This window comes from Rattus norvegicus, chromosome 1, assembly GCF_036323735.1.
Source record: "Rattus norvegicus strain BN/NHsdMcwi chromosome 1, GRCr8, whole genome shotgun sequence".
NCBI classification, from domain to species: Eukaryota; Metazoa; Chordata; class Mammalia; order Rodentia; family Muridae; genus Rattus; species Rattus norvegicus.
Window position 1 is genome coordinate 153,236,624 of NC_086019.1, and position 26,293 is coordinate 153,262,916.

At 39.3% G+C, this 26,293-nt stretch overlaps 1 protein-coding gene across 5 annotated transcripts; it reads right to left on the minus strand.

Annotated features, from left to right (window-relative positions):
• Positions 1 to 1,324: 1,324 nt before the first annotated feature.
• Positions 1,325 to 25,233, minus strand: Hikeshi (heat shock protein nuclear import factor hikeshi). 5 transcript variants are annotated; one of them, NM_001013897.2, is made up of 6 exons: positions 25,051 to 25,233; positions 23,746 to 23,844; positions 20,141 to 20,378; positions 6,822 to 6,973; positions 3,322 to 3,440; positions 1,325 to 2,167 (listed from the first exon to the last, which is right to left on the minus strand). In NM_001013897.2, the coding sequence occupies exons 3-6, from the start codon at positions 20,289 to 20,291 to the stop codon at positions 2,113 to 2,115; spliced, it is 477 nt and encodes a 158-aa protein (NP_001013919.1). In that variant the 5' UTR covers positions 20,292 to 20,378; positions 23,746 to 23,844; positions 25,051 to 25,233; the 3' UTR covers positions 1,325 to 2,112. The 5 variants fall into 5 exon arrangements, with proteins under 5 accessions (NP_001013919.1, NP_001385660.1, NP_001385661.1 ...); NM_001398731.1 differs by lacking the exon at positions 23,746 to 23,844; XM_008759638.2 differs by lacking the exons at positions 23,746 to 23,844; positions 25,051 to 25,233 and adding an exon at positions 13,600 to 13,736 and having other exon boundaries at positions 1,848 to 2,167; positions 20,141 to 20,264.
• Between the last annotated feature and the right edge of the window lie 1,060 nt (positions 25,234 to 26,293).

The following is a 26,293-nucleotide window of genomic DNA, read 5'->3' on the forward strand; positions in this document are numbered from 1 at the left end:
ATTGTGGGCCACTCTGTGTGTGCTGGGAACCAAACCCAGGTCCTCTGAAAGAACAGCCAAGTGCTCTTAACCACTGAACCATCTCCCCAGCCCCAGAACAGACTTTAACTAGGTAAAAAGTAGTACATGACTAGAATACTCAGTTGACCTGTGTGTCAGTTTTATAGCTTGGGTTTGGTAATCTAGGTCCTAGTTACACACATGCTGGTAGGAAAGTCATTCTGGTTCTGTCGATTATACTGAAATTGATTAATGCTTTTTGTCTTGAGTAGCAAAAGCTGTTGTACAGCCACTGTCAAGGTCTATGACTCAACATTTATTAACAAGGATTGAGCATAATCACTATACACTATCATAACCCAGTAACCTAGGATTCTAGCTGGGAATGGAGAGAACTGAGAATAATTTAGGGGAAAAGTCACACCACATGTAAAGTCATCCAAACTCTAAAGGGCAGGTTGGAGGTGCAGTTAAACTAGATCCTTGTTTCAACAAAAGACCGCAAGCTGTTCTAACACTGTTTCATGTATTTTAAAGACACTGTTAACAATTGGTTCCTCTTCAGATCACTTACACCTTTTGAAGACAAAAGACACTGCACCATCAGTGACCTATTTTCCAGTTTTTTAAGAATTATCGGGGTTGGGGATTTAGCTCAGTGGTAGATCGCTTGCCTAGGAAGCACAAGGCCCTGGGTTCGGTCCCCAGCTCCAAAAAAAAAAAAAAAGAACCAAAAGAAAAAAAAAAAAAACCCTCTCTTTGGTTGGGGATTTAGCTCAGTGGTAGAGCGCTTGCCTAGCAAGCGCAAGGCCCTGGGTTCGGTCCCCTGCTCCGAAAAAAAAAAAAAAAAAAAAAAAAAAGGACTAGAGAGGTGGCTCAGAGGTTAATAGCACTGACTGCTCTTCCAGAGGTCCTGAGTTCAAATCCCAGCAACCACATGGTGGCTCACAACCATCTGTAATGAGATCTGATGCCCTCTTCTGGTGTGTCTGAAGACAGCTACAGTGTACTCATATATGATAAATAAAAAATAAAATATTTAAAAAAAAAAAAAAAGAATTATCTACCAAAACAGGACATAATTAACTCAAGGCTCCAAACTGTTACGGTCCCTCTTTATACAGGGACCCTGTGCTCCTCTGCTGTGCATGTTCCCTGGACGAGTGAGCAGATACACCGGGCTTCCATTACAGTTACGATCTAGGCGGTCGTCAGCCATGCTTCACTAGTATGAATCTTTTCATATGAGACTTCATATGCAAAGGCACAGAGTCCTTTTCTCGCTATATAAGTTTCTACCAACATTAACAATGTTCAATAAAAGTTCACTGGTATTAAACATAGAAAATTTATTAAATAAAAACATATCAATCTGCAGACATAAAAACTCACAACCTACCTTTCTTGATTGAAAAACAACAAACTTGCTAATCTTAAAAAATATTTCCTAAAACAATGTGGTGGTGCATTCTGTAATACCAGCACTCAGGAGCCAGAACTGGGCATCAGGACAACGTATTCTTAGCTACAGAGGGAGTGTGAGTCTAGCCTGGGCCACATGAGGCCCTGTCTCAAAAACAAAACACAAAAAAGAAAGAAAAGAAATACTCCCTGAAGATAATTTTTCTATCTTAAAACACATATTTGACATGTTTTCCAAAAGTCCCCCAATTATGAGAGTTGATTTAAAGTTACCTACATTAGGCAGGGCCTGATGGAGAAGGCCTGTGATCACAGCACTAGTTACTAGCCACCCTGGGCCACATGAGACCCTTAAAACCAAGCAACAAACAAGTTAGCTACTCCAGCAAAGTACTGTGAGAATAAACGAAAGGTTACACAGGCGATGGCATTTCAAATGCTACTGCTGTGAGTAGGATTTATTTTAAGAAATGAACGACAGCTGATACAAAATGTTTGCCTCCAAGAAGTATGTCATACTTACAAGGGAAAAGGTAATTAATATTGAACATTTTCCTTGTTCAACGGTTCTAATTTTTATAAGGGTTTTATAAGTCTCATAGTCACTAAGCAGGTTCTTTTTGAAAGGTAGGCTTCATGACCCATTTGACTTCGTGCCTTTACATGACATGACAAATTATTTTATTCAAATTATGTTTTCCAAAAGAGAGGGTTCTGTGCTAGTCGTCTTTGAAAGTTTTCATACCTAGAAAAGAAAATTCAAATTTGTATAAGAACATTTCAATCACAATTTCATGACATTAAATAACTTTTAATACTTTTATGACATTTCTAAAACACTATGATAAAAAGGAAAGAAAGCAACCCTGGAAGTCATTGTAAGAACAAGAACAGTGACCTGAGGTGAGATGGGGTTGACCGCTCTTGGCAGAGAGCAGCAATCACCTTGACTCTGCAACCAGACAGAGCCAATTCGAGAAAGTCAAGGTACAGAACCATCGCAGAGACTGCAGAGTCCTGAGAGCAATTTGTTCAAAGTCACATCAGCACTGGGACAAAAAGCAAACCCAGTACATTCTGGTGCCCCTCACTGCAGCAGAGTACTACTGCCTACAAAGCTTCCAACATCTCCTCACTGGGACATCCAAAGTGAAAGGAAATCCCTACAAACCAGGAAGTCGGAGAAAAATAATTTAGTACTCATTATGTTCAAGGAGCAGTGAGAACCATGCGATGCTGGTTGACTGGCGATTTTAATATTGTAATTTTTATGTAAAAGAGGATTTTACCTGCATGTATGTATGTGTACCATGTATGTGTATGATATCTACTGGGGCCAAAAATGGACATCAGATCCTTCCTGAAGTTACAAACAGTTTTGGGTGCTGGGAACTGAACCCAGGTCCTCTATAAGAGTAAATGCTCTTGGGGCTGGGGATTTAGCTCAGTGGTAGAGCGCTTACCTAGGAAGCACAAGGCCCTGGGTTCGGTCCCCAGCTCCGAAAAAAAGAACCAAAAAAAAAAAAAAAAGAAAGAGTAAATGCTCTTAATCATTGAGTCATCTCTCCAGCCCCCTGGTAAATAATGTTTTGGTTCATTGTTCAAGTATCAGTACAGTACTTCTAACTCAACATATACTCTAATAGCGATCCCTAAAGCACAGACAACTATCTTTCCCTATCCCTATGAATTCCTAATGAATGTTATGTAATAGGACATTTAGGGTATGAACTACTCCAGATCTGAATGCTACAGAACAGACATTACCATGCAATAAATGAAAATATGTTGATATCCACAATAAAAGATTATGTTCACCCTCAAAGAAGACATTCATTAATAGGCAAAATCTATATAGTTACTAAAGCCTGAATACTAGAGACTGGGATTGGCTCCTACCATTTCAGAACCACATTTGCTGGGATGAACATTTCCGATGGATTTGGTGTCATCTGGGCCTGAGAGAGAGCAAATGATGAAGCAAAATTGTAGAAGTTGTCCAACATCTTCTGTGTGAACTGAAAAGTTAATAGTTGATGTTAGTGAGTTACATTAAATGTGCAGTTGAGATCTCAATACTTTTAGTTTAAAGTTTCCGCGTATTAACCTGGTTTAAGGAATATAAGTTCCAAGTCAAATGTGGTGGCACACACTTTTTATTTCAACACTTGAGAGGCGCAGCAGGCAGACTTCCATCAGTTCCAGGCCAGCCGGGTCTACATAGTTGCAGGCTGGCAGTACTACAGAGAGACCCTGCCTACGATGGTCTAATGAGTAAAGCTTTTTCAGTCATAAAGTGATATTTGTCTAGAGAAGTAAGAAAATCTTCCTTTGAACCTTTCCTCTCTGTAATGTGGACCCTTTTTTCCTTCAATCACCACATTTCCATATAAAACAATAACCCCCTCTACAGGGCCTTTGTCTTGACAGAAATATAAAAGCCTAAGTATTATTAGACAAGCTACAACCATGCAGCGGTGGTGCACACATTCTCCCAGCACTTGGAGGCAGCCAGAACTCTGGAGTTCGAGGCCAGCCTGATCTACAAAGCGAGTCCTAGGACAGCCAGGGCTATATAGAGAAACCCTGTCTCAAAAAAAGAAAGGAAGGAAGGGAGGGAAGGAAGGAGGGAGGGAGGAAGGGAGGGATGTGGGTTATGGGGGGACAGGGGAAGAAAAGCTACTGGGTCCCTTTACTGTGAAAGAGAGCAGGATGGCCACAGTATCATTCCATTTCTTCTAGTTGTTAGTCTGACTCTTTTCACTGACCTAAAATTATCAAATCTACTAATATCCTGAAAGCAGAAATTAGAATTAACTAATTCTTAATGAAAATCAAATGGTCTTAAAGGCAATGAACCTTAAAGTAAAGAAATAAAAGGCAATGCTACCTTCCAGGCCAGAGATGGTTCAGAAGGTAAAGGAAGGTACCGTGCAGGCCCTATGGCCTGGATTCTACCACAGGAACCCAGTGTGGAAAGAGAATCAGCTCACAAAAGTTGTCTTCTGACCTCCACAATCACCCCAGCACACATGTGCCCACTAACACACATGTAACACACACAATTAATAGTAATAATAATAAATTTAATAAGAATTATAATAATAAATAATAGTAAATTTAATAATAAATCTTCCCAGCATTACTTTCTCAAAAATACAAAATCAGCTCTGAAAGTTCCTGATACATCTTTTTCACAAAAGGAATTACCTTACTGGGGTTTTAAAATCTGCTCATTTATGGGATGGAAGAAATACAATTCAAAGATCTACCATTAAATCATTAATATCAATAATTAGTAAGATCACTAACCAAAAAGTTACTATTAGAAACAAAGTTTGCAGCAACTCTTCATACCAGCAAAAAGACTTCTTTTTTCCTGTCTTTCCTTTTCTGACACATGTAGACAATTCATAAAGAAAGGTAACTAAAGTCACCCCAAACTAAATGCATAAGTTCATTGCTAAAAATTTTCACAAAATTTAACAAGGTTTTAATCTCTGGAACACAGCACGGTTATTAAAATTATTGGGAAGATTAGACCTATTCTGATGAGGCAGAGGAAGTTGGACTATTAGACATTAAAACTTAACTGGCATCAAATTTCCGTGAGTTCGAGTCCAGCCTGATATAAGGTGAGTTCCAGGACAGCCAAAGCTACACACAGAGAAACCCTGTCCTGAAAAACCAAAAAAAGAAAAAAAGCTGGCAGTTGAGCAGTGGTGGTACACACCTTTAATAACTGCACTCAGGAGGCAGAGTCAAGTGGATCTGTGGTTTGAAGCCAACCAGATCTACGTAGTAAATTCCAGAAGCCAGAGCTACATAGTGAGACCTCGTCTCAAAACAACAAAAAGGGAAATAAAATTTTGGCAAAGGCATGAAAAAAAACTACCTAGAGTAAAAAAAATCCAAAATATAATTGAATATAGGTGACATTATATAGGACAAAGGTGTTGTTTACTCTGGGGTGGGAGGCTAATCATTAATACGATGGGCCAGAAAAAATTAAACAAAGATAATTCAACGCATAAAGAAACTTCAATCTCTTGCTCCGGGCTCTGTCCTCTCACCCTTTCCTTTCTCTCTTCCCATTCCCTTCCCCGCTCTCTTTCCACATGTTTATGGCTCGCTCTCTCTCTCTCTCTCTCTCTCTCTCTCTCTCTCTCTCTCTCTCCCCTTTTTCTCCCCTCCCCATGCCCTGAATAAACTATTCTATACTGTAAAAAAAAAAAAGAAAGAAAAAGAAACTTCAATATTAACTATAAAAAGAAAACAACCCAAGCAGATTACATGAGACCTGAATAACAAATTTATATTAGAAAAAAAAATTTTTTTCTTTTCTTTTTTTTTTTTCGGAGCTGGGGACCGAACCCAGGGCCTTGCGCTCTACCACTGAGCTAAATTTCCAACCCCAGAAAAAAATTTTTTTAAAAAGAAAAAAAAAAAAAATCAGCAAGCAGAAAGACGAATGGCTACAGAAGAATGTCACAATGGTATGATTTATACTTGCAGACTCTGGGCATAAATTAGAACAGGAAACAAAAAGTATGCTAAAGAGATGGGATAGAGAAGTCCAGGAATTAGTAGATCTGAGAGATATAACAAACAGGGGGTTAGGCTTAAGTCTACAAGGACAGCTGTTACCTTATTCTGTCTACTTTGTATTTATCTGTACTTTAAAAACTGCTTGACACAAAGTAAGTACATAATACAAATTGTGGAATACTAGCTTATTCTCTGTACTTTATATACTTGAAATACTTCATAGTAAAATGTCCAATAAAAACACAAGTGCTTGGGATAGACAGATGGCTCAGTGGTTAAGAGCACTGACTGCTCTCCCAGAGGTCCTGAGTTCAATTCCCAGCAACCACATGGTGGCTCACAACCATCTGTAATGGAATCTCATGCCCTCTTCTGGTGTGTCTGAAGACAGTGACAGTGTATTCATATACATAAAATAAATTTTAAAAAATTCCCACTGCTTTATGCGGAGAGAAGAATGGTGGGTGTAGAGGTTAAGGGAAATGGGGAGGTGTTGGTCAAAGGCATGAAGTGTATGTATGACAGACGATTACACATTGAAAATGTACTGGAAATCCTCTAAACATCAGATCATAAATGCACTTCTACAGTGAGGAATGCAGCATTGTGCAAATGTTATGTAGCTTTAGATATTTCACAAAATAGACACACACCAAAACATTATTTTAAACACCACAGAGGGGTTGGGGATTTAGCTCAGTGGTAGAGCGTTTGCCTAGCAAGCGCAAGGCCCTGGGTTCAGTCCCCAGCTCTGAAAGAAACAAAAAACAAACACCACAGAGATATACAATTTTGTGAACTATACCATAATGGGGGAGGGGCAAAACAGGAATGAAATCTGTGTGCCTCACCTGTGTGAAGGAGTCAACCGAGGACACAGCGGCACTGCCTACGGGAGTCTGCTGAGCCAAACTGTCCAACAACTCCACCGAGATTCCAATCTGGGCAACAGATGGGGTTCGCACAATATTCATGGCTCCAAATGGGTGCTGGCTTCCTTCTCCTGAAAGAAATTTACAGGTGCTACAAATTTCAAGATAACTTGTACTCATGCAAATTCCTCTGCAAATGAGGACTCTCTCCCTTATTTAACACATTAGAAAATATGAAGTTTATCATTATGATTCTGATAACTGAAGATGTCTCACTTTAGGGTCCCTGTTCAGTCATCTACGACAGCTGCTTTGGACCTTAAGGCCTGCTCCCCACTTCACATGTTGCTGCTTTAACTCTGAAAAGCTCCCCGGAAAGGAAACTCATCCTAGCTATCCTCTGATGTGAACCCCCATCTCGCTCTACTATACAAGTCTGTCTAGTAAGTCACACAGCATAGAATAAATATGTCCATCTTACAGATCTCACCACCACACAAAAATAAGTAAGGAAATAAATCTCATGACCAGATCTCTAATGGGTGTTAATGGTCACATTCTCTTCTTTTTCTGCACATGCACATCAAATACAATATTTCAAATCTTGGAACTCTGAAATCTTTAGTGGCTCATAATTTCTTCAAGTAAGGAACATCATCTTCTCTACCCATAATATATAATATGTTCTCATTTTTACATTTATAAACCTTTTTTAAAATGGCCAACTATGGGCCAGTGAGATGGCTCCATAGGTAAAGGGACACACATGGTAGAAGAGAACCAATCCGTACCAGCCTTCCTCAGATGCCCACGTAAGCCCTAGGGAGTACTCGCACAGACAGACAATAAATAATAAATACATATATAAAAATTAAATAAGAGACCCAGCAAGAGCTCAGAAGGTGAAGAGACCTGCCACCAAGTCTAACTGCCCAAGTTCTGCCTTCAGGATCCCCGGGTGAAAGGAGAGTGCCAACTCCCACGGCTGTCCTTTGACATGCTAGGGCACACGAACACACAGGACAACATTAGATACAGAAAATAAAACTACACAACTCTCTAGAATGACCAATTTATGATAGTTGCCGTGATTGTCAACTTGGCAGAACCAAGTGAGAAGCATGCATACTTGTGAGGGGTTATCTACATTGGGTTAACTGGGATGGGGAAACCTATGACTGTAGTTTTCTTTCTGTTGCTATGATAAGAGCAACTTAGAGAAGGAAGAGAGATTTCTTTGGCTTATCCTTCCAGGTTCCAGTCCATCATTAAGGGATGTATGACAGGAACTCCAGAAGGAGCTTGAAACAAAAACCACAGGGAAACACTGCTTGCTGCTCTGCTCTCAGGCTCATAGTTAGCTATCATTCTTCCACAGCCAGGGACCACATGCCTCGCCTCAGGAATGCTGCCACCATGGTAAGCTAGGCACTCCTGCATCTACTAATCATCAACCCAATCCCTCACACATGTTGCACACCAACTTCATCTAGAAGGTTTAACGACTCAGAGATCTCCTCTGAGATGACTGTAGGCTGTGTCAACTGAAAATCTTTAAGGTAAATGGGGCACCCAACCATCCTGAATGTGGGAATATTACAAAATGGGCTGGAGTCCTGGACTGGATAAAAAAGGGCTTAGCACAAGCATCTGTCCATTTGTTTGTTTGAGGCAGGGTTCCTCTGTGAAGCCTTGGCTGTCCTCACACTCAGATTCACCTGCATCTGCCTCCCAAATGCTAGGATTAACGGCATGCACCACCATCAAGACCACCTGGCCATTCATTGATTTCTAACTGACTGTGCCTACAATGTGATCAGCTCTCAGGTTCCTGTAGCCATGATTTCCAGACACTACCCCTTCCTCCTTATGTTGCTTTGCTCAGGTGTTTGGTCACAGCCAGTGGTCCAGTAACTAATACAGCAGCCCAATGGCTTTTTGATTTCATGTTTATACTATTTCATTTCAATTACCTTTGTACATAAAGCCATATCAGAGTCTTCACACATATTTTCACCAAATGCTCAAGATGTTACCAAATACTGAATGGTAAGTTCTTCTTAAATGACAGAGTAAAATACCATATTTTGTTTTAGTCCTTAGAAATAGTTCTGTGGGGGCTGGGGATTTAGCTCAGTGGTAGAGCGCTTACCTAGGAAGCGCAAGGCCCTGGGTTCGGTCCCCAGCTCCGAAAAAAAGAACCAAAAAAAAAAAAAAAAAGAAATAGTTCTGTGGTCAACCCTTACTTGAAGAAACTCAGCTGAGACTGTCATCTAAAGACCCAGTATCTAAGATTTTGCTAACACAAATCACTCTAGAATGTATTCCTTTTTATTCTTTTATTTCCCTTGGTGTTTCTCTATCTATAAAATTTCCTGTCTATTTCTTTACCATTATGAAAAAAGTCTGAAAAGTATGAACTCCAGATTCTGCTTAATAAAAGCAAAAGGCCATAAAGATCACATCTCCAGTCTCCTTTTATATTTCTTTTAAAGATGGTGTAACTGGAGCTGGGCAGAGTGGCATATGCCTTTAATCCCAGAACATGGAGTGCAGAGGTAGATGGATCTCTGTTGAGTTTGAGGCCAGCCTGACCTATATATTAGAGTTCTGGGACAGCCTGGGCTAAACAGAGACTTTGTCTCAAAAAAAACCAAACCATAGCAAGTGTAAGGCCCTGGGTTCGGTCCCCAGCTCCGAAAAAAAAAAAAAAAAAAAAAAAAAAAACCAAACCAGACTCCCCCAACCCCCAAAAATATGTTCTATGAAGATTATGTCAGCGCATGGAAAATCTGGCTCACATCTCATTTTGTATGACCTGGAACCTAAGAATATAGTTCCTATGTTTAAAGTTGTCTAAAGAACAATATGCTGGGGCTGGAGAGATGGCTCAGTGGTTAAGAGCACTGACTGCTCTTCCAGAGGTCCTGAGTTCAATTCCCAGCAACCACACGGTGGCTCACAACCATCTGTAATGGGATCCGATGCCCTCTTCTGGTGTGTCTGACAGCCACAGTGTATTCATATACATACATTAAATAAATAAATTTAAATTAAAAAAAGAATAATATGCCATAGAGACCTCCTATAGCCTAGAAAGACTAAAGTATTTACTATATGACCCTTTACAAAAAACGTAGCCAATCCTGCCCTGCGGAATCCATCTCAATCTTCCTATCATATTTCAACCCCTTTTCTTTTAGCACAGTTAGAATAAATGGTGAGCTGAGAGTGAGATAGTTTGAATGCACACTGTGTGAGACTGGAGCAGTCAGACACAGGCAAACTACAGCTTGGACTCTAGAAATGACCTATTGCACTTCTGTAATTGCAAGATAAAAACAAGCTTTAGTCTATTAAAAATGCATTACTACAGGGTTGAAGAGATGGCTCAGTTGGGAAATTGCTTGCCTCACAACCACAAGGCCGAGTTTAAACCCCCGAATACACATAAAGAGCAATGTGTGATGGTTGTAATCCCAGCACTGGCCAGCCAACCTATCATAGTTGGTGAGACACAGGTTGTAGAAGAACCTGTCTCAAAAAATAAGGTGGACATCTCCTAGGAGCAACACCCAAAGTTGTATATGTAAAGGCTCCCTCTGTTCTTTGGAAGACCCGTATACAAGTATAAAATCATGAAACATGACCCATCTACTTAAGTCCTCAAGAGAAAGCCTAAAAAGCTACATACCCTGTTCATATGCCGTATGTGCACAGCAGTCAAGGGGGAAGACTGGAAATGCTATGACAAAGGAAAGAAGTTGCCACACAGTAACATCTGAATACGACAACATATGCTACTAAGTTAGACATCATATATATATACACATATGTGTATGTATATATATATATATATGTGTGTGTGTGTGTATATATATGTGTGTGTGTGTGTGTATATATGTAGATGCAAATACAAGTACACTTAAAATCTCTTTGTTCTATATTTAATAGCTTAACAAGTGTGAAAATACATTTTTCACTAACCATTTCAAAAAGTGTATTTTAAGGGTTGGGGATTTAGCTCAGTGGTAGAGCGCTTGCCTAGCAAACGCAAGGCCCTGGGTTCGGTCCCCAGCTCCGAAAAATAGAAAAAAGAAAAAAAAAGTGTATTTTAAAACTTTATTGGTAGTAAATATATTACTTAAATCAAAATATTTAACATATCTGAATTTGGATATTTAAAAATATATGTACAGAAATATCAAACTCTACCAATTTAGGAGATAGTAACAGTTTCTACTCTCAACAAGCTTAAACTTTTAACTGGGGCAATAAAGCTACTTAACTATTCTAAATTAGTATCATTATCTGAATGACTTTTGACTTTGTTTTTGAGATAAGCCCAGACTGGCCTTGAACTCTTGACCTGAGCTTGCCCCCATCTCTATGCTGAGACTACAGTGGTTGGGGGATACCACCATATTCAGTTTCTCTGGTAGTTTCTAATATCCCTTCTAACACTGGCATTTCACAACTCCGAAAATAAAACAACCATTAACTACTCACCAACTGTGACATTTTACATATATCTAATGTATTTTGCATATCTTATATCTGATTCTTGCATTTTGTATATATTACATTTAATGCTTCCAAAACAACTTGCACCGTGGCTAATATTCCCATTTAATGTGAATTCTCCTCTATGGTTAAAGCATCTTGGTCCAGAGAACACAGCCAGTAGTCCCACCTACTCAGGTGGCTGAGGCAGGAAAATCCCTGAGCTCTAAGTTAAGAGCATTTGGGCAGTAGAGCGAGACCCCTGGCAGCTGAGGACAGCAGTGTTCACCTATATTCCAGCTTTTGGAAGGTAGAGAGAGGCAGGAGTTTAAGTCCATTTTTAGCTACATACTGAGTTTGGGGCCAGCAAACCATTTCTCAAAATCAAAATCAACCAGCCAACAAAATTATGGAATTAGGGAAATGGCTCAGAAAGGAGAGATTTGAACTAGATCTAAGGTACCTGTAACTGCAACATGGGGTTGAGGAGCTTAACATACAAAAGATCTCTGGGATCTCTAGCAGGTGGTATTTCAAATTCAGTAAGAGACCCTGCCCCTCAAGAATAAGGAAGAAAGTGAAAAAGACACCCCAAGTCCTGCTCTGGCCTCACAAGTACACACACAGGCAAGTGCACACACATACGTGCCTACACACACACGAAACAGGAAAACAAAAGCAGAGCCCATGTCTTTTTTAAAAAATACATACACCAGTAAGTAGTAGTGGACACCTTTAATCCCAACACTTGAAAGACAGGGACAGACAGATCTCTGTAAGTTCAAGGCCACCCTGATATACATAGCAAGTTCCAGAACAGTCAAGGCTATAAAATGAGAAATGCTGTCTAAAAGAAAGATGCACACCCATATTCCAGCCCATTTTTCTTTGGTGACAGCTTTTTTTTATAGATATTTTAATGTTAGTGTTATTAAAGGCAAAGAAAAGTTAAGCAATTGTACCAGATCAAAGACTAGAGAGGTAATGCAAGTAATATATGATCTGCTTAGATCTTACATGAAGGCCGACAGAACAGTTATAAATGGCATTTTGTGGACAAATGACAAAAACTAGAGCAGATTAGATGAGAGATGCAAATTAGATGAGAATATTGTGTTTGCATTAATGCTGAACTTGATCACACTGTGTTTCTACAGGCAAGATTATGCCATGGAGCTACAAAATACGTGCTCATACACTCAGCAGTGAAGGAGAACAGTAAGCACAACATATTCTCAATACTTTCAGAAGAAAGACAGAAGCCAGGGAGATAGCTCAGCAGGTAAATGCATTTGATTCCTGACAATCTGAACACCTGACAAACCAAGTTCAAGCCCCAGGATCTACATGGTAAAGGAAAGAAACAATCCTCAGCTCCCACACAGGCACCATGGCGCATGCGCGCGCGCGCACACACACACACACACACACACACACACACACACACACACACACACACGTGTAATACACATAAAAACAAATAAATAAATGTCTTTTGTATCTAGATAATGACAAATATGACCAAAAATGATAAATGTGGAAAGGAGTATAAGGAATCTTTGTACAAGTCTTATATTCTCCACTAATTCCTTTTTTTCTGATGCAGAATTAGGAATGTAAGTCAGTGGTAGAGTGCCTGCCTCACATTCATATCACAAACACAATCCCTAACACACACAAAAAAAAAAAAAAAAGTGATTTTTTTTTTTAAAGATCTAAATGTGTGAGCGCCTGCCTGTATGTACCATATGTGTGCATGGAGCCCATGGAGGCCAGAGCAGGGAGGACATCAGATCCTTGGAACCTAGAGTTATAGACAAATTGTGAGCTGAGCTGCCATGTGGGTGCTGAGAACTGAACCCAGGTTCTCTGCGAGTGCTCTTAACCACTGAGCCGTCTCTCCAGCCTCTGGAACTGCTGTTTTAGAAACCTGAGTTTCAAACTAACAGTATGTCATCATTGGGCTTTGGTCAGAACAGTATAAAGGAAAACTCAACTACAAGGCACCTAATTTACTCTGGAGGCCCGGAACACAAAATATAACCCTTCACTAACAACAAGTTTGTAGTTTATAAAACCCTACTACAGTACTTATTCACATAAACACTTGTTTTCTCTTACGCCACAGGCAATTTGAGCAACTTTATTATTCTAATAAGTATAATCACACATTAAAAGTGCTGTAAACACAATGAAAATTTGTCAAGCTCTATGTAAGTGTTTTCATATCTGACCTAAGGTCCTACTCCCCCACCTGCTCTTCCAATCTTGGCCTCTTCTGTTTCCCATTCTCCATATAATTCTCCACTGTAGATGTCACTGGAATGCTCCCTGACTGAGGCATTGCGCTACTTCCTCCTTGTCTCTTGAAACACTTTACAAATAGTTAACCTACAGAGAAAAGGAAGGTTTGAAATTGAACTTTGTGTGTATGAACAGGTATGTGCCTGTGGCTCAACAAACTCTTCAAATAGTATAAGAACCCTGCAGACACTTATCTTTGACAGACAAATGCACATAAACATGAGTAGACATAAATTATTTATATTTTTCTAAGTACTTACTTATCTTTCGCAAGAGAAACTGCTTTCTACTTCCAAATTCAGAATCAAAACTTTAATCCATAATTTTAAAAGTATCACATTCATATTTCTGAATCATCACAAATAAACAACATTTCACTGCATTTCATTACTTACAGCTGCTATGGTTTAACAGGCATTTAATGGGAAAGCGCTTTTCAGTTGTCCCTCTGAATGCTGAGAGCAATATCAAGGTTTCTCAAGATTCTTAATATTAATACCACAAAGGATAAATACTACTTTCAAAACTCGGATATGACATTTAAAGAAACAATTGAAAAAAGGAATAATTGGTGTTAAAATAAAGCTTGAGATAAAATAGATATATGTGGAAATTAATTTTGAATTCTTAAAGAGTATTTTTTATGTTAATGAGAATATTATAGCCAGTAAAAGGACTTTATTGACATAATTAAAGATGTAGTCCACTAAGACAATTCTCAGGACACCTAGAAATGAAATGCTTTGGTGGACCAAACTAAGTCAAAATAAAAGTACGTAAATAGCTTTTGCCTATGTTATTTGATTTGGAAAATGAGAGAACTCCAAACGTTAGAGAAAATAGGCAGCGTATCTCAACAGAGCATCTGGCTTCCCACTGTCTGACTTCTTTGATGCCTATCAAGAACACCAATGTTGGCAGGGCATGGTGGCACATGCCTTTAGTTCCAGAGAGGCAGAAGCAGGCCGATCTTTGTAGTTCAATGCCAACATGGTCTACATGATAAGTTTCAGGACAGCCTGAGCTATGTAGAGAGACCCTGTCTCAAAGACAAAATAAAAAAAAATACCCCACCACTAATGTTAAACTTTAGTATAAAAACAGTAAGAACTGAGACAAATATTTTTAATTCAAAATAATCAAAAATATTTTGTCCAAAATTTGTCATCATATTCAGAATTGTACTAAATGAACCAACACACAAGGAAGACTGAAGATGAGATATAAAAATTAAATTTCACTGCATAGTCACCAATATATACAGATATTTACTTCTAGATTAAATCATGGAATGTTGTAAAAAAAAAGTGAATGGTAAACTCTAGGGAAAAGAAATACAGCTTATGGATAAACTTTAAAATATTCATAAAAAAGAATGCCAAAGATAGGAGAAAATAAAGTAAAAATGTTAAAGCCAACCAAGCAAATACTAACCCTGAGCTGATCTACACTGGTTATTAGAAAGCTGCTGGTTCTAAGAATAATCCCGGCCACAACCACCCGAAGCTACTTCAGCAACTCTCCTCCCAGCCTTGGCTTGATTGGCTAGCTTTGCTCGACCTAATCAAGCTTAAAACTCTGGGCTTAAAGTAGTATCCCAAAGATTAAAAAATATGAACCTATTACAAAGGTGAGTCCAACCTTCACCCTAAGCAACACTTTGAGTCTGTGTATAAAATTAGCCAGTAAACTTCTGGCTTTCAACTGGCACACAACCCAACCTACAACTTTACACTTAGGGCTCTACACAGGCTTCTCAACTCCAAATCCAAAGCATTCTTTCTTCCCACAATTCATTGTCTTCTTCCTATACTGCTTACTACTACAAATACGGACCAACATAAATCCAGTCGTTTTCCAAGTCAGTTTCTATTGTTTAAAAAAACAATATAAAAATATCTATTTCCGTGTTATTTCTATTCTTTTAAACCAAAAAATACAGTCCAGAGAGATGGCTCAGTAGGTAAAGGCCTGATAACCCAAGTTCCATAACTTGTATCCACATGGTGAGAACCAAATTCCAAAAGCTGCCCTCTGCATGTTTGTGCCTGCACACATATATGTACATTTCTTTTTAATTAAAAGTTTGTAACAAATAGTAATTTATCTTTCTATTTCACTAGCCCTCCCAAGGAATACCTGAATGTACTCAATGACAGCACGATGTGCTCCTGCTGTCTTTTAAACACGTGCTGGAACTACTGGACATCCATGTCCAAAGAATTAAAAAGAAAGACTTTCGAAACATATCCTGAGCTGGACAGAAAACAAAACTCATGATTCATACACTACACCAAAATGTAAACATCTATTAAATACACATACCGCAAAAAAAAAAAAAAGTAATCAAAGACAAAGAAAAAAGGTGTTTTCAGATCATAAATCTGAAAAAGAACTCATATCGACAATTCTCAAGACTCTAATTTCCTGGAAGTAGAAGTAGCAGAATATGCTGTCATCCAGCACCTGGGAGGCAGATGCCAAAAAATCGCCAGTTGAAAAGCTTCCGAAACTACGTGGCAAGCTCTCCTGACTACAGAGGAAAGGAACAGGAAGAAGAGCAAAAGAGAGAAAGAGACAGGGAAGAGAAAAGAGGGGGAGATCTCTGAAGAAAAAAAAAAGCAAAGATCTGAGCCGGGCATAGGGGTGCACAGCAGAGACCACCATGTCCTTCAAAGTAAGTTTCCAGGACAGTTAGGGCTACACAGAAATCCTGTCTTTGAATGAAAAAAAAAAAAAAAAAAAAAAAGGCACATGAAAAAGAATTCTCAGTATCATAACACATTTGAAAAATGTTCACTAAAACCACAATGAAGAGTCAGGATGTAGTGGTGGATACCTTCAATCCTAATGCTCGGGAAAAAGAGGCAGACAGATCTCTAAGATCTCTGAGTTCAAGGCCAGCCTGATCAACTGTGAGTTCCAGAACACCAGAGCTGCTGTTCCAGAGCTGTTCCAACTGAGAAACCCTGTCTCAAAAAATGAGGAAAAAAAAGAAAGAAAAGAAAAGTAAAATCCACAGTGAGGTAGTACCTCTAAAATAATACTAGCAAGGCTAAGGCCGATCATACCAAGGGTTGGCAAAAAGAGGGTAGATTCGTCAACAGCAAAGTATCCAAGTACATGGATTAGAGAGATGGCTCGGCGGTTAAGAGCACTGACTGCTCTTCCAGAGGTCCTGAGTTCAATTCCCACCAACCACACCATGGCTTACAACCATCAGTAAAGGGATCTGATGCCCTCTTCTGGTGTGTCTGTAGACAGCTACAGTGTACTCATATACCTAAAATAAATAAATAATAAAAATAAAAATAAAAAATTAAAGTATTCAAGTACTGTATTATCCAGCACTGCACACCTTGATGCTTACCCAAAAGTAAATATCATATAAATACATATGTATGTTCATATACACATTTACAAAAATTATTTTTTTATTTATGCTACAGTATAGAGGTATGGAGGTCAGAGTCCAAAGTCAGGGGTCAGACGACAACTTGCAGAAGTTAGTTTTCTCTTTCTACCATGTGGGTCCTAGAAATTGAATTCGGACCATCAGGCTGATGGCAAGTGCCTTTACCTACTGAGCAACTGTAAGACTAGAAAACCCTAACTGTTCATTAAGCCGTCAATGATAAGTCAGTCCCCAACAGTGGTGCACACCTTTAATCCCAGCTCTTCAGAGTCAGAGGCAGGTTGATCTTAGTGAGTCCTGGGCCAATCTACTTTACATAGTTGATTCCAAATCAACCAAGGAAACCAAAGGGAAGAAAAAAAAAACAAAGAAAAAACTCAGGGGAGAAAAGAGGGAGTAAATAATAAACTTTAGTATGTGTTCGACATCAATAGAATGGTACATAGCAATGAACTGTCTGCGTAATGTAAAAAAAAGCACAAACAATGTAATGGTTCCTAACAGAAATGCCACACTTCAGCTTTGTTTGATACGCAATTCTATTAATAAAGCTTATAATCTTGTATCAAACAAGAAAAGGAATAAACTAGTGATACACACTATAATATACATGATTCCAAAATTAATTGTGCTCAATTAAAGAAGCTACCACCTGAAAAAGTTCACATTATACGGTATCATTTATATAATTCTAGAAAATACAAATTCTTTCATGATATCAGAAAATAGGTCAGTAGTCGCCTACACTTGCAGACAAGGTGAGGCAAGACTACAGGGTCCACAGCGACAGTCCCAGCGACAGGGTCCCAGGACAGTGAGTGAAGAACATGAGAGTCAAGACAGAATGTCACACATAACACTGAAGAGCTTCAGAAATCACAAGGAGGTGACAGGATAGCTGAAAAGAACAGGGAATGAAAGAATATGCAATGGAGAGGAAGGAGCGTGTAGTGTGAGCACAGGGGAACAGAATTCTAACCAGCAAATGACATCAGCCAGGCGGCCCTGATGAAGTCCTACTACAGGACGTACAATTCCCTGGGCCCTAACTCTGGGTGAGTAAGTCGGTGTAAGGAGATCCCACTGAGGGGCTGGTCAACACTGTGCTGCTTGGACTTGAAGTGTTCTGACCACTGAGGTATACATTCCTAGCCTTTTTTAAAAAAGAAGATTCTCAAAATTTATCTTTCAAAGACAGATAATTAACATATTTATAGATTACTTGTGATTCAGGACTCTGTATCCAGTCATATCAAAATAAAGAAGTGAATAGGAATTTAAACCAAATAAAGGGGTCATTTTTAAAGCTGGATGATGAGAATGTTTTATTTCATATAATACTGTATAATTGAAAATTCTTATAATGAAAAGTACAATAGCATTTCAATTTACTTTGTTTCTTCTATGCAGATATTAAGGATAATTATTCAACTTATTCACAGTAAGTCTATTTCGAACTTCCATTTACTCGTCAATTGTTTGCATTTGTAGTACACAAACTTTGTATAACATTATCAAATAGGTTTATACCTTAAGCACATAAAGAACTGGTGACCTATTAACAATATCCACTCAATTTATGATCCACACCTACTATCCTTGCCATACACACTTGCCTTATGCTATTGTGCACATAGCATACTCTCAAACTTTGACTTATCCCTTCATCTAGAAATTGTCCCCACTCCTAGGAGAGAATGCCAACAGGCCTCAGGCCTAACAAACTCTTCCCAAGAGCAACAATACATCTCTTCAGGGAACATCCCAACCACCCAGAGCTCATCACTCTTTTCTCCTCTCCCCAGCACTCTTCCCAGTCACAGCTACTTTCTACTCTTTTTCTTTAACAGACTGAAATGTCTCAAGTCTTTTTGTACTGTGGTATGTGAGTATGAACCCGGGATCAAACTCATGCTCTCAGGCTTGCATGCTAAGTGCTTATACTGGCCAAGTCATCTTGCCAGCTCTTTGCTCTTCTAAATAATGACCTACATAAGTGTCTTCCTTTATAAAGACACATTACTGAAATCAAGAATGCAAGTGTTATCTTTAAACCACCATAGCAGGTGTCTATTTGTTAAGTATGTAAACATGTTGTCCACACTGCCTAAATTGCTTTTGCTTGGCCTCCATGTGTAATTTCTACAAAAAACACATCCATCTAGCTTTAAGAGAAACAAAGACTCAGCAGCAGAAAATGGTATCCAATCCAAGCTTGTTTTCATAATTCCTTCAAAAAAATACTTCAAAGATTATGCCCCCTCATTGTTAACAGAACCAAAAGAATGTTAGCGATCAGACAAAGAGTTGAAAACAATTGTGTGTGTACATGCAAGTTCATGTGTGTGAATATGGGTGTGAACGTTCACTTATATAAGTATGTGAATACACAAGGAAGCAAATATTCACATGTACATGTTAAAGTGCATGTGTGATGTACATGAACATGTATGTAGAGGGTAAAGGTCAATCTTAGGTGTTATTCCTTGAGACAGTCCACACTGTTTATGGCCAGATTTCTCCTTGGCCTGGAGCTTGCCACTCTGGCTAGACTGCCCAGCAAACCACCTGGGTACACCTGTCTCTGCCTCCTTAATGCTGAGATGACAATCACATACCACCACATCTTACTTTTTATATGTTTGCACAGAGAGAGAGAGAGAGAGAGAGAGAGAGAGAGAGAGAAAGCACATGAGCGAGAGCACTACCAACTGAGCCATGTAAGAGTTCAAACTTTTAATGAAGAATTCCAATTGTTGTAATTCTATTTGTACTTAAGACAGATAGGCATATTATAAAATCTGAAGAAAAGTCCTTTATTAAAATGCTCAAGAACTGAAAAAAGTCCAAAGTAAACAGTGACAGTGGCTTCCTTCAGGGCCAAAAGGCAAGTAAGGCATGGCTAAGCAGCTTTTACTTACTACTTATCAAATGTTTCTATGTCAACTGTTCTTACAAAAAGAATGTTATACACTACTGTTACGCAGAAAAACGTGATGGAACCTTAAAAAGCTGTACTTCATGTTACTGTTTACGAAAAAGCTTAACTATGACACTATTTGAATGTTACTCTTACCAGATTTAAGACCTGATATTTTGAAGATGGCACTTGGCTTCCCATTCGTGACAAATCCTAGGAGCTGCCATACTGGCACCCCATTTGAATCAGGATAGGAAAAGTAGACAGATCCTCCCATCCCCTCAGGAAATGGGATTGTTCCCAGCATAAAAACCACAACATGGTTGATATTTTCATAATCAGGCAAGTCAAAAACAAATTTATCCTCTGCCACTTGCTGTGCAGCTGTTTGCACCTAGAAAATAAAGAACCAGTCTTAGTTCCAGAGTTTGATGAGTTACTATATAACCTTTAATACTGCTACAAACTGTCACCAGTATGGCCATTACATTTAATATAATTTTGTTAGCAGAATTACAAAACCACCAAATAAACAAATCAAAAAATAAAATCCAAAACCAAATATTTAGCCTTAAAATGCTCATTTAAAAATACTGCCACATTCTCTCAACAGCTCCCTGAATGAGTTTTTACCTACGAAAACAAATAACTATGGTTTAAGAACTGTGTTAAGAATGAGCACATAGTGGCACATGCCTAGAATCCCAGGACCTGGGGGGTCATTCTCAGCTACATAGCAAGTTTGAGGCTGCCTGGACCACATGAGATGTTGTCTCAAATACAAAAGCCTTGTAAAAGTGAGAAAGAGTGAGACACTGAATCACAAACCAGCCTGTATGGGACTGACTTAGGCCCTCTACACATATGGTACAATTGTGCAGCTTGGTCTTCATGTGGGACTCCTAACAGTGGGAGCAGAGGCTGTCTCTGACTCTGTCGCCTGCTTCTGGGACCCTTTCCTTCCATTGGGAAATCTAATCATATTGCAACTTAATACGGCATGACTGGTTGATGTCCATGGGAGGTCTGCCCTTTTCTGAAGAGAAATGGAGGATGGATAGGATGGGAGTTGGGGTGGGGGTGGAAGGAAAGGGGAAAAAAGGTATGTTCACAGGAACACTACTAGATTTTATCCTCAATCTGAAGGACAGAGGGTCAGGTAATTAAAATGGGTACTCAATTATTCTAAGTTTCTAGATTTGTAAATTCATCCACTAAATTTATTTATAACCCAAAGCCAAGGCTTGTAGGATTTCTTCCATCACTGACCAATACTCTCTGGGGCAGAACAATAAAACAACACATTAAGTTGCCTTATCAAAACCATTTCCAGCTAAAATGGAACAAGGCTGTGTAGCGCCTTCTTGTCTCAGCCCCTATGTGTTAACAAATGTCCTTTCTGCAATCTTTTTAGTGCCTTGCTTTCCACTTTGTGCTTTTGTTGTGATTTTGATATTTAAAATGGTCACACTTTATAAAGTACTTCTAATGTTTCTAATTGCAAAACAACTATGAAATGCCTCCATGTAAAAAATACATTGTTATACTTTTCTTCAGGTATGAGGTATAATGGTGTTAAGCCATGAGTTGAGTACTAATCAACAATGGTTTTTGTTGGAAACAGATACTGCTATGTAACCCTGGCTGCCCTGGTACTGGCTTATATAAATCACCCACACCCCTTCTGCTAGTCAAGAATGACAGTTTAACTCTCCAGTCTGAAGTGTGTTGAGATTATAGTTATATACTATCAGTCCAGATCTATAATACATGTTTTTAAAGACAAATATATAGGAAATAAAGTCATGACATGATGTTTAAAAGAAAATGCTAGGAAGTGGGAGGGGAAACTGGGATGTATATAACTTAATTAAAAATAAAAAATATAAAAAATGCTGAAACAAAAGGTTCTCAGAAACCAGAGGTCCTCAGGAATCTAATCCTTAACTAGTTGCAAAGATTAGCATTTACCACTGAGTCTTCGAACTAAAGAAAACCTTACTTTTGAAAAGCTTAAGATTCGGTACTAGCACATACATCCTAGAAAGAGACAGGAAAATCATTATCATGGGCAACCTAAGCTTACATAGCAAGTTGGAAGCCACCATGAGATACCGTGTGGTGAAGTCAGGGCTGTTGGTTCCAGTACATAAAGTTCTGTCTTTATTACATACTGATACTGCTGAATTAATATCTATCATTAAAAAATAGCAATTCTGAAGAGGACTCAGGTAAACTGAGGTAAACTTGAGGTAAACAAACTGTCTAAATTTTAGCTTATATGGGATTCTTTTAGGTTATTTAATTGCTATTCATCAAAACAAATCTACATCACTACAATTATTCTGAAGACTAAACATTTAATTGATTGATTTCTATTTAGACTCAGGGTTTCTCTAGGTAGCTTTGACTATCCTAGCTAAAACTCACTCTGTGGACTAGGCCTGGCTCTGCCTCCTGAATGCTGGGATTAAAGGTATATGCCCTACTCAAATCTTGAATCCTTAATGCCCGAATGTAACTAATTTTCTGTGCCCAGTATTTGCTGCTACCTAAATGCTTACTTTTTCTTCTCTATAATTAATTGTCTATTTTACCCATACAAGCAACCTTAAAAACTTAATTTTATAAGCTAAACACCTGTAAACTAAACGAAACCAAATCTCAAGATGTTAAGGCGGAGTTTCAGGGGCTCATATAGCTCACACGAGCCTCAAACTCAGCAAAGGATGACCTTCAACTCCTAATCCTCTGCTTCTATTCACTGATGTCAGATTTACAAGTACAAGTAACTGTACTTGACTGGGGCTGAGTGTATACGGTCAAGCTCTGATTCCCTTTTAAGAAATTTACTGACCCAACTTAAAATTTTCCACCATAAAAATTAAATAAAACAAAAAGCAAAAATATAATCCAAAACTTCCTGTAGTGCTAAATTCAATGTTACCAAGTTTTAGCGAATATATTTCTTAGAAGGCATGAGAAATTATGTATTCAAAGGTATGGAAATAACCATAAGGCAAAATAAGTATTTGTTTCAACTTTTATTGCACAGACAAAAGACATTCTGTAAATTTGTACCCACATTCCAATCCCCTTTTAAAGACAGGATATAATTCATGTGGCTCACATTGGCCTTTAGTGATCTATGTAGTCAATCAAGACCAACCTCAAACTACTGTCTCCACCTCCCAAGTGCTAAGACGACAGTGATGTACCATCATATCTAACTAGACAGTCTAATCCTTGACCTTAATTAAAACAAACAAAAATGGGGCGCAGAACCTTTCCTTTCTTTGGGTTCTTTTTCCTTAAAGAAAGAAACTAAGGGCTGTGGCTTTTAATTCCAGCACTGGGGAGGCAGAGGCAGACAAGTCTGAGTTTGGGGCTAATCTATTCTACAGAGCAACTTCCAGGACAGTTGGAACGACACAGAGAAATAAAAGGGAAAAGAAAAAACTCAAAGAATGAAAATTAGGTTTGTAAATTTCAATAGGTGGCTTTTCTAGCAAAAGAATGTAGTTAAGTTCTGAGACGTTAGTATGCCTCTCTGTCCTTCATTTTCATTCATGTCTAATGATATACAATCCAAAGCCAAAAAAATCTTGAAGAAATTATCCAATGGATTGATGTTGGGCAAATAAAGCAGATAGCTCTAAATTCCCTTCCAGATGACTTCACAACATAACACCCATGGTACTAGAGTTTGAACCCATATCTTCAGCTTACAACAATTCTGAGCTGGATGTGGTGGCACACACCTTTAACCCCAGCACTTGGAAACAGGCCGATCTCTGAGTTCAAGGCCATCCTGGTCTGCAGAGTCCTAAGACAGCCATGGGAACACAGAGAAGCCCAGTCTCAAAAAAGAAAGGAAAAAAATACTTTTACTACTGAACTATATATACTCCCAACGCCCTTTTTTTTCCCCCTTGCAACTGTGATCCTCCTCGCTCAGCCTTTTGAATAGTTGGAATTACAGGTGTAAGACACCAAGCTGGGCTTTATTAATGGCAGACATCTGAGTAACGCGTTCTTCTCAAATTGTTTCTTTCATCTTCCAACCCCAGAGGTCCCACTGGGCCATTCCAAAAGTAGCTCACCAGTGTTGCCACTACCCTACCGCCACAGGAGCCTCCCATTAACTGGAGACAGAAGTCCGTGGTTCCTTGGAACCACGTGTTTTCTTAAGAGCAGCGTGTACAGAATACATTATCAAAGGCTGGTGAAAACGGAGTAGAGCTTACCACGCGCTAGGCACAATTTAACAAAGAGGCTGCAATATTTAACAAAGCAAGGAGAAATGAAACAAAGAAAAATCACTCTGAAGAGAAAGGAGTCACATCTCAGGACGGATATATGGATGGTTTCTACAGGAGCAAACAAGATTCACTCTGGATTATTCCTCAGCTACTCCCGGCACTCATTTCATTTAATTCTAAGACTCTGGCTAAGCAAGGGCATCTCTTTTGACCAAAAAAAAAAGCATTATTATACTCGAATCTTTTAGTTATCACAGATATGGCTCACATCTAAATTTCAATCATTCTATTAGCAACTTGCAGTTATTTTATTTTAAATTGGGTCAGTAAACTTCTAAAAGAGGACCTTCCAAAGATACCGACAAACCCTCATTGCACCGGCAATTGAAATTTTTCGAAAAACACTTAGTTTTAGATTACAAATCTCAGCTCTATTTCTAAGTGACATTATCAATTTAAGCGACTAATTACACTATCTATTAGAGTGGAAGTTCCTGAGCTGCAAAGAGAAAATTACTATCTCACGAGTTACCACAGTTACAGCAAAATGCCGTACAGAAGGCTGAAATAACAAGTAATTACAGCACTCAACCCAGCAGGTGGAACAAAATGCGCACTCAGTAATATGCAGCAATATCCTGACAGCCTCTCAAACATATCTAAGAGTTGGGCAAGCGTCCCATTCGCAGTCGCACACGCCCAGAAGAATGACCAGGTTTCCCCGCGTTCCTAACGTCGTGCACCGTGCCACCACCCAGCTCTCAGTCACCGACCCCTTCCTGCCACCGCCCGGGCCATCCTCACCAGCCTCCCCGCCACCAGGCAGCCAAACATGGCAGCGCCCTCGGCGCCTCTGCTCGGCCAGCGGGCACCTCAGGCCGGACACCAGGAATTCCGCAGCCACTGTCCTAATTGAACTCAAGAACCTTCCAGAATTTGCAGGAAGGAACGTGCCCCTCCACTACATAGCAACACGGGAACGCATCTGGGCCGGCGACCTCTGACCCTCCCTTCCTAACCCACACGCCTCTCAGGAACGAGTACTTCCGGGTCCTTACACCAATTTCCTCCTTCTAAGGTAGTAAGGAAGAGCCGGTATCGTATCAAGACTACAAATCCCATAGTACCCTGCGCCATCCTCCGGGAAGGCATGCCCGGAGAATTTGAAAATTAGGACTGACAGTACGTGATTTCCGTGCCTCTGCGAGTCAAAATTTCTCCCCCACCCCCACCCCCGGAGCTGAGGACTGAACCCAGAGCCTTGCGCTTGCTTGGCAAGCGCTCTACCACTGAGCTAAATCCCCAACTCCTCGAGTCAAAATTTCTAAATGTGGTGCTGGGAGAAGATCTTCCTGATGTTTGTGTAACATTTTAGGAGTAACAATGCGCCTTTGCCAGAATCGTTTCACCTAGTCTCTCCTTTCAAAAGCCCAAATGGGGTAAATATCTCCATTTTATACTGAGGGCAATTGGTTCAGTGCAACCAGCCGTAAAGCTTGAAAAACTGTGATTTTTGGAGCGTAAATTCAAGTTGTCATCCAATTATTTCGTTCTTTCTGACAAACACTATCTCAAAAGTGTTAATGTATTTTTAACTCATTTTTATGGCAGAGTCTTATTACCTAGTTCAGGTAGACCTCAAACTCGTGAACCTCCTTTCTCGGCCTCCGATTGCTGGAATTATCGACGTGGACCACCGAAGCCACGAAGGTCCAGAAGTACTTTTTTCCCCCTAAGTACTAATTTTAACAAGTAATTATGTTCTTGCTTATATTTCTTGTGCTTTCCAGCTTTGCTTTTGCTTCCTTCCCTGCCCCAACTAGTGTGCTGTACAAGTGGGCAAGCTATACGACAGCTTCTTCAGTCTATCACTTGCAAAATGAGAACAAATATATCTATTTTTCAGGGTTACTGAAAGGATTAAATGATGAATTAATTGATAAGTGCCACTAAGAATAGAGTCTGGTGCTGCTTAGGGAGTTTTGCTGTTAAATGCCTTTTTTTAAATAAATTAAGTTTTCCCACTTTTGCGGGGGGGGGGGGGGGG

What these genes read in the sequence shown, in the direction of transcription:
- Hikeshi (NM_001398731.1), bottom strand. Translation starts at nt 25,080, where the DNA reads ATGTTTGGCTGCCTGGTGGCGGGGAGGCTG. An exon ending in GCCTGGTGGCGGGGAGGCTG is followed by an intron (nt 20,379 to 25,050) that starts GTGAGGATGGCC and finishes TTTATTTTCTAG; the next exon opens with GTGCAAACAGCTGCACAGCA. An exon ending in CGGTTGACTCCTTCACACAG is followed by an intron (nt 3,441 to 6,821) that starts GTGAGGCACACA and finishes TTAACTTTTCAG; the next exon opens with TTCACACAGAAGATGTTGGA.